The sequence below is a fragment of the Carettochelys insculpta genome, chromosome 3, assembly GCF_033958435.1.
Source record: "Carettochelys insculpta isolate YL-2023 chromosome 3, ASM3395843v1, whole genome shotgun sequence".
Taxonomy (NCBI): domain Eukaryota; kingdom Metazoa; phylum Chordata; order Testudines; family Carettochelyidae; genus Carettochelys; species Carettochelys insculpta.
In genome coordinates, this window is record NC_134139.1 from 3,764,737 (window position 1) to 3,776,750 (window position 12,014).

A 12,014-nucleotide genomic window follows, 5' to 3' on the forward strand; every position below is an offset into this window, starting at 1 on the left:
TATTGCTGCAATCCATTGGTATTGGTGGTCCTGCAACCCCTGCCAGAGGGTGGGGCAGGCTGGGGACAAGGGGAAAGCCGCCTTGAGGCCACTGCCCATCATAGAGGAGCCTGTCCAGAAAGTGGCTATGGACATAGTGGGACTAGCACTCCTGGGCCCTCTCTGCTCACTGCAGCCAGGACCGCGGCTTCTCAGCTCCGCCGTGTGCGTTTCATGCGCCCTGTGGGCCTGGCCTGCCTTTGCCTGGTCCCCCCTCTCGATCTCCAGCCAGCGCAGCTCTGCAGAGGGGCACCCCCGCACAGGACAAACTGCTGCTAGCAGAGCGCAGCCTGGTGGAGTCCAGCCCTCCCTCCTGCCGGGGAGTGACCAGCTGCTCTCTGCTGGGCCAGGCCCCTGGATCGGTCATTCTCTTCCTGCTGGGCAGTCACCTTCCCCACAGTCGGGGCCTTCTCTCTGCACAGCCCCACACCGTCCGCCTTCAGGAGTGGGCTGTAATCCAGCTCTCCCAGGGCTCCCCAGGGAGCAGACTCCCATGACTCGTTTCATTCTGCCTCCAGTGCATCTGGCCCTTGCAAGCTCCCTTCCACCTAGGGCGGCCAGCAGTGACTGGGCCCCAATCTGCAAGGGGGCTTGGGGTTCCCCAAGCTCGCACCCAGCTGCAGGCAAGAGTGACGCTCACTCAGCAGAAGGGGAGGTTTATCAGGTGATAGGCTCAGGGTAGCGCAGAGGCGTCAGTACAGCTGGCAGAGCCAGTCATTACCACCTGCTTGGGGAGAGGAGGGCTAACAGGGAACCCCCCACACACACCTTTGTTGCCCTCTTCCAGGCCAGGCTATCACTTCCAGTGCCCCACACGCTCTGGGGCCGTCTCATTCAAACCCAGCTGGGCTCCCCCCCTCATTGTTCAGAGCCAGGGGCATTACTCACGGGGCCTGGGGCAGGGTCAGCCGCAGCCTGTTGAGCTGATCAGCCTGTTACAACCCCCCCAACCCCCAAAAGGACATGGGGTGAGGGAGCCCCAGACTGGGGGGGGGGGGGCGGGTAGGGCCAAAGAGCAGTTCAGTGTGCAGGAGGGGGCAGCTGGGGATTTTGGGGGGGGCACAGGAGAGGGCGGTGTATGAGGGGCACTTACCAGCCCCGCCCCGCCCCCAACCCAATGGGCTGGAGGAGCCAGTGCTCGTGCTTGGGCTGTGTGGCTGCCCCGAGTCTGATGGGCTGGAGCAGGTGAGCTGGGGGGGGCGCAGGTTCTCACCCCATGCTGAGGGCCACATCCAGGGCCAGCGCAGCTGTGCCTTTGACAATGCTGGCGCAGGCGGGATGCATGCACGCTGACGCTGCATGGTGAGCGTCACACGGTGAGGTGGCCCAGGCACGAACACTGATCCCCTGCATGTGCTGTCCTGCAACGCTCCAGTGCCTGGCGTTTTTGGGGGGCGGGGGGGGGGGGGGAGCAGCGGCTGTCAGGCATTGGGCCTAAGCCCTGGGCCCCCTGGCTTTGTCTTGGCAGTATGTGAGTGAGCAGCTCCAGGTGCACAACCAGCCCGTGGTCTGCACTGGCTCCACTGCAGATGTCCAGGCTGCCTTCAACACCATCATCACCCGCATCCAGCGATAGTGAGTGGGTTGGGCTGGGCAGGGCCCTCCCCCCCGCCCCCCCCCAGCAGCACTACTGGAGGGTGTGTGGCCAGCTGGTGCTGGAGCAGGTGCAGCATGGGAAGGGTTTGCAGGACAAGTGTAGGGCAGCTGCGCCCCCCCCCCCCCCCCCCCCCGGCAAAATGGCAGAATTGGGCCCTCTGTGCATGGGCTTGGCGCAGGATGTTGACCTTGGCCCCTACTGATGGCAGGGTGGTTGCTGACACTCTGTGATCTGGCGGGGAGGGGGGGGGCAGCGCTGGAGCCTGGGTGCGCGTCAGCTGCTAAGCCAGGTCCCACAGCCAAGCCCAGACTAGGTGTGGAGTCACAGAGCCGTGGCAGGGGCCTGGGCTGCGCCCCAGCCCCTCTCTCCCCAGCTCGGCCTTGCAAGCTCCTCTCCCCCCCCCCCCGCCCCCCCAGGGCCATTAAGCAGCCAGGCAGGCCAGCACCCATAGGGAGCTGGGCCCCTCCTCAGGGCTGCTTGCCACGGCTGGCCTCTCCCCACCCCCACCGTGCCGCCAGCCTCTCCCGGTCTCTCTTCTGTCTGCAGCTGTAACTGCAACTCCCACATGCCACCTCCTGTCAAAGTGGCCGTGGCGGGCGACCAGAGCTACCTGAGCCTGGTGCTGCGGTTCTTTGTGGAGCAGCTGGCCAGCAAGACCCCAGACTGGCTGAGCTACCTGCGCTTCCTCCTGGTTCCCCTGGGTAAGAGCTGCTGACGGGCTGCTAGCCTGTCCTGGGCCTGGGTCCCCCTGCAGCCAGCCAGGGCCTGGAGCATGGCCTCGCCTGGGAGCAGCCACCATCACAGCTGGCTGCATCTCTCTCCAGGGTCTCACCCGCTGGCCAAGTACCTGGCCTCAGTGGACGGGCGGTACAGCGCCCTCTTCCTGGACACAGCGTGGCGGGAGCTGTTCAGTCGGCCTGAGCCCCCCAGCACAGGTAAGATGCAGAGTGCCGGGGGCAGGGGGGTGCAGCCCACCAAGGGCCTGGCAGGGCCGGCGGCTGGCTGGGCACTTACTCCCTCCCCGATCCCGTGCAGACACGCTGGACATCCCTGGCCGCGTGGCTCAGTTCATTGCCGGAGCCAGCCAGTCCCACCCGCTGCCCATCTCCGAGGCCATGCTGACCTACAAGCAGAAGAGGTGAGGGCCAGAAATGGCTCCCTGGCCCCTGCCCAGCTGGTGCCATGAGCCCTCCCCCAGCCAGGCTGGGCATTGGAACCCTAGTGGGGCAGTCCCAGGGAGCTGTCTGAACCTGTGCCAGGGGGCAGGATGGCCAAGCCCTAGGCAGGATGAGGGGCTCCTGGGCTGCCCCCTTCGCTGCTGGTCTCTCTAAGGGTGCGAGCGGCCGAGGCAGCCCTAGGAACCCTGCGCGGAGCTGCCCAGCCATTGCTGTGCTCAGGCCACCCAGCCAGGCTGCCAGCCCTGGTGTGGAGTGCAGGAGCCAGCTGAGCGCAGCCAGGTCTCGTCTGACCCGAGCTCTGCTGAGCGAGGGGGCCCCGGCCGGGCTGGTCAGGGGCTGCAGGTCAGCAGTGGGGGGCACAGGCAGAGCTGCTCCCTGGCCAGAGTGCCAGCGGTGCCCCCGCAAGCTGGCAGGGTGGGGAAGGGGCTGGGTCCCCACACAGCAGGCCCCAGGGCAGCCGGCACAGCAGCGCTCACCTCTCCCTCCTCTCGCTTTGTGGCGGCCAAGGAAGAGAAGCCTCTATTTTGATTTTTACATCAGGTACTGGCCTGTGTTGCGTACTGGCATTTCCGCGCGTCCCCTCATCCCCCCCGGCCTGGAACAGCACCAGTGTCCTTCCCCCTGCTCACATGCCCCAATCCTGCTGGCCCGGAGCAGGGCTGGCTGGCGCACTGTGCTTTGCAATGTCTGGGGGGCGGGGGGCCTGCAACCCCTGGTGCCACTCCCTGGCTGCCCCATCCCTGCTCCGCCTGCCCGCGGCCAGTGCATGTCAGTGCCCAGGGCCCTGGCATGCTGCCGGCGGCTTGCGGCCCCACCACGCTCTGCTCTGGTGCGCGCCTTCTGCCAGCAGCACGGTGAGCAACGGAGGGTGGGGGAGCACGGGCACTGCATGGCGAGCCATTGGGGGGAATGGGTCAGCCCCCAGCTGCCCCCAAGGCAGTGGCCCGGCCCAGCCTGGCCCAGTTCTGACCAGTCCCCTCTTCCTTTGCTCAGCCCAGACGACGACTCCTGCCAGAAGTTTGTGCCGTTTGTTGGGGTGAGTGTCTGACCAGCAGAGGGGCAGGCTTGGCCCCAGGCAGGCACCCGGGGGGCGGGGGGGGGCGCGACACTCCATGGCTCACAGGTGGGGGAGCACGCACAGCAGGGACTCGAGGGGCCCCATGGAGGGGGAAGGCCCAGTGGGCACAGAGACAAGGGGTGCTCGGGGGGGGGGGGGGGCTCTAGGGCCCAGAGGGAGGGGGACTGGCCCAGCAGACACAGGGATGGGGGGCCCGAGGGAGCTGACATCTCCATGTCTGCAGGTGGTGAAGGTGGGGCTCCTGGAGCAGTCGTTCAGCGCCTCAGGTGAGCTGAGCCTGGCCTGGGGGCAGCAGGGGGTGGGCACCACCCCTCAGTGCAGGCTGCCCCCACCAGCTGGGCAGAGGGGGGCCCAGCCCAGGAGTGTGTAGGAAATGCCAAGGGGGCTGTGGCTGGCCAGGGCCCCCTCCTTCCTGGGGCTGTGACCGCAGCCCTGGCACAGCCTCCGCCATCTGGGGAGCCCCAGTGGTCCCAGGCTGTGGCCAGGGCACCTGGAACAGCCTTAGGCTGCAAGCCCCAGCCCTGCCCCAGCCCAGAGCCTCTGCACGTGCCCCCCTGACGTGGCCCTGCCTTTCCCTCCCTAGTGGACTCCGACGACACCGCTGTGGGCACCAGCTCCCTGCTGAGCTGCGCTCCGCCAGCCGCCCCCGGGGTGCCCCACAGCAAGGAGGCGCTGGGCACCCCGCCGCCCTCCCCATCCGTCAGCAGCGGCCTCTCCGGCTCTGGGTGAGGCTCCTGGGCGTGGGAGCAGGGCTGGCTGCCCGGCCTCCATCAGGCAAGGGGCTGGCTGCCACCTTAACCCTTTCCCTGCTGCTTGCTCAGGCAGACACCCCGGGGCGGGAGGAACTGCAGCCGAAGGGGCCCCGGCCTGATCCCATAGGGAAGGGGAGTTCAGTGCTGCTGCGTGGGGGGGACGCGCTGCGGTGCAGCAAGGGGTGGGGGGCTGGGCAGCAGAACTCTCCTGCGGGTGGGGGGAAAGCTGAGCGCCAGGCCCTGTGCCTGCTGCTGGGGGAGGGTGGGGGGAAGAGGCCGGGGCAGGAGCCTGGGGGCCGGAGGGCCAGTGCCATGGGGCTGTCCTTGCCCAGGTCCCTGAGCCCCGGCGCCGAGGTGCTGGGCCTGCAGGTGGACTACTGGACGACGCCAGGGCTGGAGAAGAAGAAGGAGGGAGAGAAGCGAGAGATGGGCCTGAAGAACACGCTCAAGAGCAACTTGCGGTCGCTGCAGGTCAGCCGCGTGCCCAGCCCTGGGGAGCTGGTGCCCCCCAGCGCCATGGCCATGACTGTGGTCACCAAGGAGAAGAACAAGAAAGGTAATGGCCGGCCAGCCGGCGAGCAGCGCCCGAGCCCGTCCCTTGCTCCCAGCCCCGGCCCCCGGTACGCTCTGCTTCCTCCCTGCAGTGCTGTTCCTGAGCAAGAAGCCCAAGGAGAGGGAGCCCGAGCCCAAAAGCCACGTCATCGATGGGATCACCCGCCTGATCTGCACGGCCAAGCACCAGAACACCATGCTGCGAGGTAGGGGCTCCCCCCGCCGCGTCACGCCCCGCCCCGCCCCACCCCACCCCGCCCCCCAGCTTTGCTGCGGCGGGGGAGCCTGGCCGCTTTCAGCCCTGCTCTCTGCCCCAGTGTCCATTGACGGCGTGGAGTGGAACGACGTGAAGTTCTTCCAGCTGGCGGCGCAGTGGCCCACACACGTCAAGTACCTGCCCGTGGGCATCTTCGGCTACTCGAAGAGCGCGTGAGCCAGCTGCGAGCCGGGCCCTGCGGCCACAGCCCCTGGCTCCTGTGCCTCTCACTGCTGGGGCAGTGGCTAGAAGCGCCTGCTGGTCTCCCACCACTGCCGGCCCCTTGGGGGCAGGCACATAACCACTGAACCCAGAGCCGAGGGGCAGGAACAGGACAGACCAGTGGACCCCTCCAACCTCAGCTCCAGCGAGGGAGCTGCAGGCTGTGCGCTGCCCCCAAGCCCTGAGGGGGGAAGGCTGCAAGCAGGCTGTGCGCGCCAGTGCCCTGGGGTCAGCCTGCAGCCGGCCTGGGTACCTGCCCCCGGGGTGAAAAGCTGGGCTGGCCCGGCCACACCCGCTCCCATCAGCACAGGGAGCAGCACAAGCTACAGCCCCTCACACCCCAGCACCGGAGCTGGGCAAACACAGCCATGCGCCGGGGCCCTGCGGCCGCACTCACCATTCTGCCTGGCAGGCGCCACGCCCAGCCCGCCCCCCAGTGCCAGGGCGAGCGGCTGCCCCGGGGGCCTGGGCTGCAGCTGGAGCCGGCGCTAGGGCAGCTCACTCCAGTTTTTTACAAGATTCTATTTTTGTTATTGTCCGGTTGCTTTTCTGGATTAATTTTAATAAATTAATTGCTGCTGACAGCAGTGTGGTGTGTGTGTGCGGCGCCTTGGCCAGCGTGGGGCCCAGGAATAGGACTCAGGCCCCACGGCAGGAGTGCTGGGGGGCACAGCGAGTGGGCAGGAGCTGCTGGCGGGCAAGCAGCTGGGCCCCTGGCAGACCCCACAGGCGCTTGTCCTGGCTGGGCCATTCCCAGTGGTGCAGGGCTGCCCGCGCTGGTCAGCAAGGGGAGCAACACGGTCCTGCTCTGTAATTCAAGTTAAAAACCCAGAGCCCCTGCAAGTGGTGCCTGGGGCAGCAGCTGGTGGACGGGCCAGGCTCAGGCCAGGGTGAGGAGTGCCCACGCCGTGGGGCAGGGTCCGTGCCCATCTGGGTTGCACGCAGCCTTGCCCCACCCCACCTCTACCTGAAGGTGGAGAAGACGGGTCTCTGCTGGGTGTCGGTGACTGCGCTGGGCGCCGTCTTGATCTGCACCGTCTGGAAGGCGACAGGGGGCGGGCGCTGTGGGGGCGGGGGCTCCAGGGAGACGTATTCCAGCAGCTGGGGGTTGTCCTCCTGCCGCCGCACGTAGCCCTGGCTCAGCAGGTGCAGGACGCAGGACAGCACGTCCGTGCTGCTGCAGCCGAAGCTGAGGAACTTGGGGACGGGCCCAGACTCCCGCCTCTGACAGGCGTCAATCACCTGGTGGGGGAGGGGAGGTTAGCCTGGTGCTGGCCGGGGGTTGGAGCAGCCGCCGCCGGCCGAGCCCCCGTACCCTGAACACCAGGTTGTCGATGTGCAGCTCCTTCTCCCCTTTCAGCTGCTGGATGATGAGGCAGCAGATGATGTTCCTCTTCCTCTCCAGCGCGCGTCCCTCATCATCCTCCACGTTCAGGTACGTCTGCCTGGGGAGCAGCCGCAGGGCCTGGCCGCCCGCCCGGGCCAGGGCCGCCTCGTTCAGCCGCAGCACACCTGGGACCAGCACGGTGCATTCGGCAGGGCCTGGGCAGCCCTGCCCCAGGGTCCCCACCGCACACCCTGCCCTGCTCAGGGACGGCTCCGCCAGACACACCCAGGGATTCCTCCCTGGTGCCTGCTCAGGCACCGACCCGCTCCCAAGCTCCAGGGCTCCCGCCCCCCTAGGGATCCCCAGCCCAAGCCCCAGCCCTCCCTCTGGCGGCCGCATACGCACCCCCATGGGGCAGGCTCTGGGTCAGGATCCCGGCCTCTCCCGTCAGCGGCTTCAGCGCGTGGCTCAGCAGGATGGCAGACAGGCCCGTGGCCTGGGCCAGGGCCTCCACAGCAACTTCCTGCCGAGCAGAGGAGACAGGGCCATGGCCACGGGGCAACCGCGCTGGGGGCCACAGCCCAGGGGCTCGGGCAATGGGGCGAAGGCCCTGGGGACCGGGGGAGGGGCTGGAGCAACCGCACAGGGACACAGCAGCCGGCTGACGTGTCTGGGGGAGAGGCCACAACACACCCTGGGGCTGAGGGGCGAGAACAGCTCCAACTCCTCTGGCAGGAGCCATGGGGAGATGCGGCCTCTGCTTCTCTGGGCTCCCAGGGCCTGGAGGGGACAATCCTGGGGCTCCGTATGGTAACTGCTGGGGGGAGGAGGAGTCTGCGCCCCACAGCACAGCTGGGAGAAGGGCTCTCCCTGGGCTGCAAAGACAGCAGGAGCCAGCAGCCCATTGGCCACAGGTGGGGTCCCAGCCCTGGCCCAGCAGGGGAAGGTCCAGGGAGGACGGGGGACCTGTGCCCCGTTGGCCCCAGGCGGGGTCCCAGCCCTGGCCCAGTGGGGGAAGGTCCAGGGAGGACGGGGAACCTGCACCCCGTTGGCCCCAGGCAGGTCCCGGCCCCGGCCCCGGCCCAGCGGGGGAAGGTCCAGGGAGGACAGGGGACCTGCGCCCCGTTGGCCCCAGGCGCGGTCCTGGCCTTGGCCCAGCAGATGCCCCACCTGGGCACTGTTGAAGCACAGCAGGATGTACATCTGCAGGGTGGAGACGTGCAGGGTGGTGCTGCCTGCAAATTGCAGCTCCGCGTGGCCCAGCCACGTCCACTGCAAGCGCCGCGGCTTCGTGTGCTCCAGACCCCACTGGCTCTGACCTGCAAGAGACGTGGCCAGTCCCAGCAGGGACCCCCAGGCGCTGCCCTGCAGGATGCGTGGGCAGCCAGGGCAGTGCCACCCAGCTCTGCCGCCTGGCCCAGGCTGCCCCAAGCCCCTGCCCCCCCCATTGCTGAGTCTGCACAGTGACCATCCCCAGCTGCATGGTGACCCTAGAGCCCTGTCCCCAGCCCAACCCTCCAGCTCTGCCCTCAGCCCAGCCTGGCCCCCACCCCACCCCGTCCGGCCCCCCGTGACGTTGCTGGATTTTAAAATAAAGGAGAACCATTATTGTAACCCCCGTCTGAAGGTTTGCACCAAGTGGGCCAAGCGAGGTGTCTGATGGGAGCTGGTGAGTCACCACCTGTTTCTGCTGCGTAAGGCTGTGTCTACACTTGCATTCCTCTTTTGAAATTGAGGGGAATTTGAAATTGAAAATGCAAATGAGGTGCAGATTTCCATATCAGGCCTCATTTGCATATTCTCCTTTCAAAAGAAAAAAGCAGTATAGATGTGGCTCTTTCGAAAGAATCCTTCTTCCTATTTTGTTTCAGGAAGACGGGTCCTTGCAAAGATGGAGTTTATTTTCGAAAAAGCTGCATCTACACTTTTTTTTTTTGTTTTTGAAAAGCTCTTTCAAAAGGAGAATATGCAAATGAGGCATCAGATATGTAAATCTGTGCCTCATTTGCATTTTCAGTTTCTCTCAAATGCATGCCTCTTTCGAAAGAGGAATGCAAGTGTAGACACAGCCTATATGTTTGCGTCTTTTTTGTATGTGTGCTCTGTCTGTAGTACATTACGCTGCCGACTACGCCACTGTCCTACAGGAGGCTTTTCCGGTCACAGCTGAGAGCCAAACCTGCACAAATGGCTTAAAACCAGGCCAGTTAGAGCCCAGCATTGGGGTTTCTCCACTCAACAGCACCAAAGTGGTCACACACAGCACCTCTCCCGGTTCTCATGTTCATTTTAAACTCCACCGACGTCACCCCCCTCAGCTCAACCCTCCAGCCCTGCCCTGCCCAGCCCAACTCGCCCCACACTCACTCTTGGTGTAGAAATCAGCAAACCGCACCAGGTAGCCCCAGAGAGGTGGCGGGAAAAACCTGCTGGGCTCCTCCAGGTGGCATAGTGGGGAGATGGTCCAGCAGCGTGGAGACAGGACCAGCACCTTCACCTCCGGCTCATCCTTCTCCTCCTCCTCGAGCACAGCCAGCTCCTCCATTGCCTGGGGACAGGAGCGGGGTGCCAGGGCTCAGGCTCCCACCACAGCTTCTCTGGCCATCCTCACCAACACCCAGGAAAGCAGAAAGCACTACCTACACCCCACTCACAGCTCATCACATCCTCCAGGATCCAATGGATGATAGGGGCCACCGCCCAGGCCCTATCTACAGAAAACCACATCCCCAGAGCCCTGGGAAGGGAGGGGGCACCACACAGACCCCACTTGGGCTCACCACATCCCCCAGAGCCCCCGGGGGGGCAGGGGGCACCATGCAGACCCTGCCCAGGGCTCACCACATCCTCCTGGGCCACATCCAGCTCCAGCAGGCGCCTGTCGAGCTGCTGCAGCTGGAAGAGGTGGAACTGCTGCTGCAGCTCCTCTGACTCACTCAGGTTCTTCAGCATCAGCTGGGGGAAGCGATTGGGGAAGCAGAGCCCGAGCTGGTCGACAACGGCCCGTTCCAGCCACACGTTGCCCTGGGCCAGGAGCCGGTCACCAAGGTAATACCTGCAATGGCAGCTGGCCTCAGGGTGTGCCCCCAGCGCCCCGCCCACCCAGGTAACATCTGCTACGGCAGCTGGCCTCAGGGCGGGCCCAGTGCCCCCCCACTTCCCACAAACACAGCCCCTCCCCCAATTCCTGCTCTCTCGTTGGCCGCTCTGCGCCTTTGCCATCGCCGGCAGCTGGGCATCCTGGGTGGCTGGCACACTCCAGCACTAAGAGGCGCGTCCGGCCACACCCAGCCTGGGGACACCTGTGCTGCCCAGCTCCCTCCCTGCCTGGCCCTGGCAGTGTGGCCAGTGCAGCCTCCCGAGAGAGGGTGCTGCAGGGCCCTTTCCCTGCCTGCTGCCAGCCATGCCTGGGGGAACAGGCTCTGGGGCTGGGGGCCGACTGGACTCAGGGGACCCCCATGAAAGCCCCGGCCCCAGCCCCACTGGGGGAGGGATGTGGACAGAGCCGGGCACACAAGGGGCACAGATCCTCCTATGGGCTCCCTCTCACCGGTAGAAGTGCTCAAAGGTGTTGGCGAGCTCCAGGCCGGAGACGAAGAGCAGGGGCTCCAGGCTCTGCTGCAGCCGGTGCAGCGACTCCGTGTTGGCCACGTCCGTCCGACTCTCCTGGATCCGCTGGTCGACGTAGCGTGCGAACTGCTCGCTCACCTGGGGAGAGCGCCAGGTGCCGGGGTGGGACCCTACGGGTGCCCGGCTGACACTCGGATGGTGCGGGAACCCCAGTCCCATAGAGGGTCAGTCCCAGGGGCACCCCATGCACGGGACAGAGCGGCACAATGGGGGAGGGGAGCTGCACGCCCAGGCGGAGGGCAGGGGGCCGCTCCCACTCACAGTGATGGAGCAGAGCAGGCCGGGGCCACAATACACCAGGGATTAATCCCACGGCAGCGACACCCCGACCCCGCAGAAGGGACCCCAGGCCCACGGAGGGCAGCCAGGACACGGGAGCCTCTGCAGCCGACAGGCCGGCACTGGGCCGAGCAGCCTGGCCGCTCTGCAGGGCCCAGGGCCGGGGACAGCCCCACAACGGAGCCCCACTCACGTGCATGGCTGTCAGGAAGGAGAGCTGCAGCAGGCCGCCGGAGAAGCCCTGGCGCAGGGCCAGCGCAAAGGCCGCCTGCTGCCCGAAGAGCTCCTCCGCGGCGCGGCGCAGGCCCTGGTAGAGGCGGCAGTACTTCTCCACGAAGTCCAGGCCCTGCCACGCCGCCTCCAGGAACCGCCTCACCTGCGCGGGCAGGGGCAGCGCAGGGTTACAGGCCGGCCGGCGGGGGGGCAGCGCAGGGTTACAGGCCGGCCGGCGGGGGGGGCAGCGCAGGGTTACAGGCCGGCCGGCGGGGGGGGCAGCGCAGGGTTACAGGCCGGCCGGCGGGGGGGACAGCGCAGGGTTACAGGCCGGCCGGCGGGGGGGACAGCGCACGGTTACAGGCCGGCCAGCGGGGGGGGCAGCGCAGGGTTACAGGCCGGCTGGGGGGGGGGGGCAGCGCACGGTTACAGGCCGGCCGGCGGGGGGGACAGCGCACGGTTACAGGCCGGCCGGCGGGGGGGGCAGCGCAGGGTTACAGGCCGGCCAGCGGGGGGGACAGCGCAGGGTTACAGGCCGGCGGGGGGGGGGACAGCGCAGGGTTACAGGCCAGCCAGCGGGGGGGGGGGACAGCGCAGGGTTACAGGCCGGCCGGCGGGGGGGGGGGGACAGCGCAGGGTTACAGGCCGGCTGGGGGGGGGGGGCAGCGCACGGTTACAGGCCAGCCGGGGGGGGGGGGGGGGCAGCGCACGGTTACAGGCCGGCCGGCGGGGGGGGGGGACAGCGCAGGGTTACAGGCCGGCCGGCGGGGGGGACAGCGCACGGTTACAGGCCGGCTGCAGGGGGGGCGGGGGGAGGAGACGGACGACACACACGGACGGGGGACGACGACGACGCAGCACACGGTTACAGGCTGGCTGCGGGGGGAGGGG

The 12,014-nt window shown here is 67.1% G+C and overlaps 2 protein-coding genes across 9 annotated transcripts in view; one reads left to right on the forward strand and one right to left on the reverse strand.

Annotated features, from left to right (window-relative positions):
- Window positions 1-5,649, forward strand: part of LOC142010801 (phosphofurin acidic cluster sorting protein 2-like) — a 101,052-nt gene extending 95,403 nt beyond the window's left edge. For 3 of the 5 annotated variants that reach the window (XM_074989255.1, XM_074989258.1, XM_074989257.1), the window contains 11 exons: window positions 1,508-1,614; window positions 2,183-2,337; window positions 2,461-2,571; window positions 2,672-2,774; window positions 3,322-3,354; window positions 3,808-3,850; window positions 4,116-4,158; window positions 4,476-4,617; window positions 4,977-5,200; window positions 5,289-5,402; window positions 5,514-5,649. In XM_074989255.1, the coding sequence (XP_074845356.1) occupies window positions 1,508-1,614; window positions 2,183-2,337; window positions 2,461-2,571; window positions 2,672-2,774; window positions 3,322-3,354; window positions 3,808-3,850; window positions 4,116-4,158; window positions 4,476-4,617; window positions 4,977-5,200; window positions 5,289-5,402; window positions 5,514-5,629 (1,191 nt within the window). In that variant the 3' untranslated portion in view covers window positions 5,630-5,649. Of the gene's footprint in view, window positions 1-1,507; window positions 1,615-2,182; window positions 2,338-2,460; window positions 2,572-2,671; window positions 2,775-3,321; window positions 3,355-3,807; window positions 3,851-4,115; window positions 4,159-4,475; window positions 4,618-4,976; window positions 5,201-5,288; window positions 5,403-5,513 lie in introns of those variants that run through there. The other 2 variants (XM_074989256.1, XM_074989259.1) reach the window with 2 other exon arrangements.
- Window positions 5,650-6,625: 976 nt separating this feature from the next.
- Window positions 6,626-12,014, reverse strand: part of LOC142010800 (cullin-9-like) — a 36,214-nt gene continuing 30,825 nt past the window's right edge. For 2 of the 4 annotated variants that reach the window (XM_074989252.1, XM_074989251.1), the window contains exons 23-30: window positions 11,104-11,286; window positions 10,552-10,709; window positions 9,843-10,056; window positions 9,369-9,549; window positions 8,172-8,320; window positions 7,407-7,524; window positions 6,990-7,186; window positions 6,626-6,916 (exon numbers count right to left, since the gene is read on the reverse strand). In XM_074989252.1, coding sequence (XP_074845353.1) covers window positions 6,638-6,916; window positions 6,990-7,186; window positions 7,407-7,524; window positions 8,172-8,320; window positions 9,369-9,549; window positions 9,843-10,056; window positions 10,552-10,709; window positions 11,104-11,286 — 1,479 coding nt within the window. In that variant the 3' untranslated portion in view covers window positions 6,626-6,637. Of the gene's footprint in view, window positions 6,917-6,989; window positions 7,187-7,406; window positions 7,525-8,171; window positions 8,321-9,368; window positions 9,550-9,842; window positions 10,057-10,551; window positions 10,710-11,103; window positions 11,287-12,014 lie in introns of those variants that run through there. The other 2 variants (XM_074989253.1, XM_074989254.1) reach the window with 2 other exon arrangements.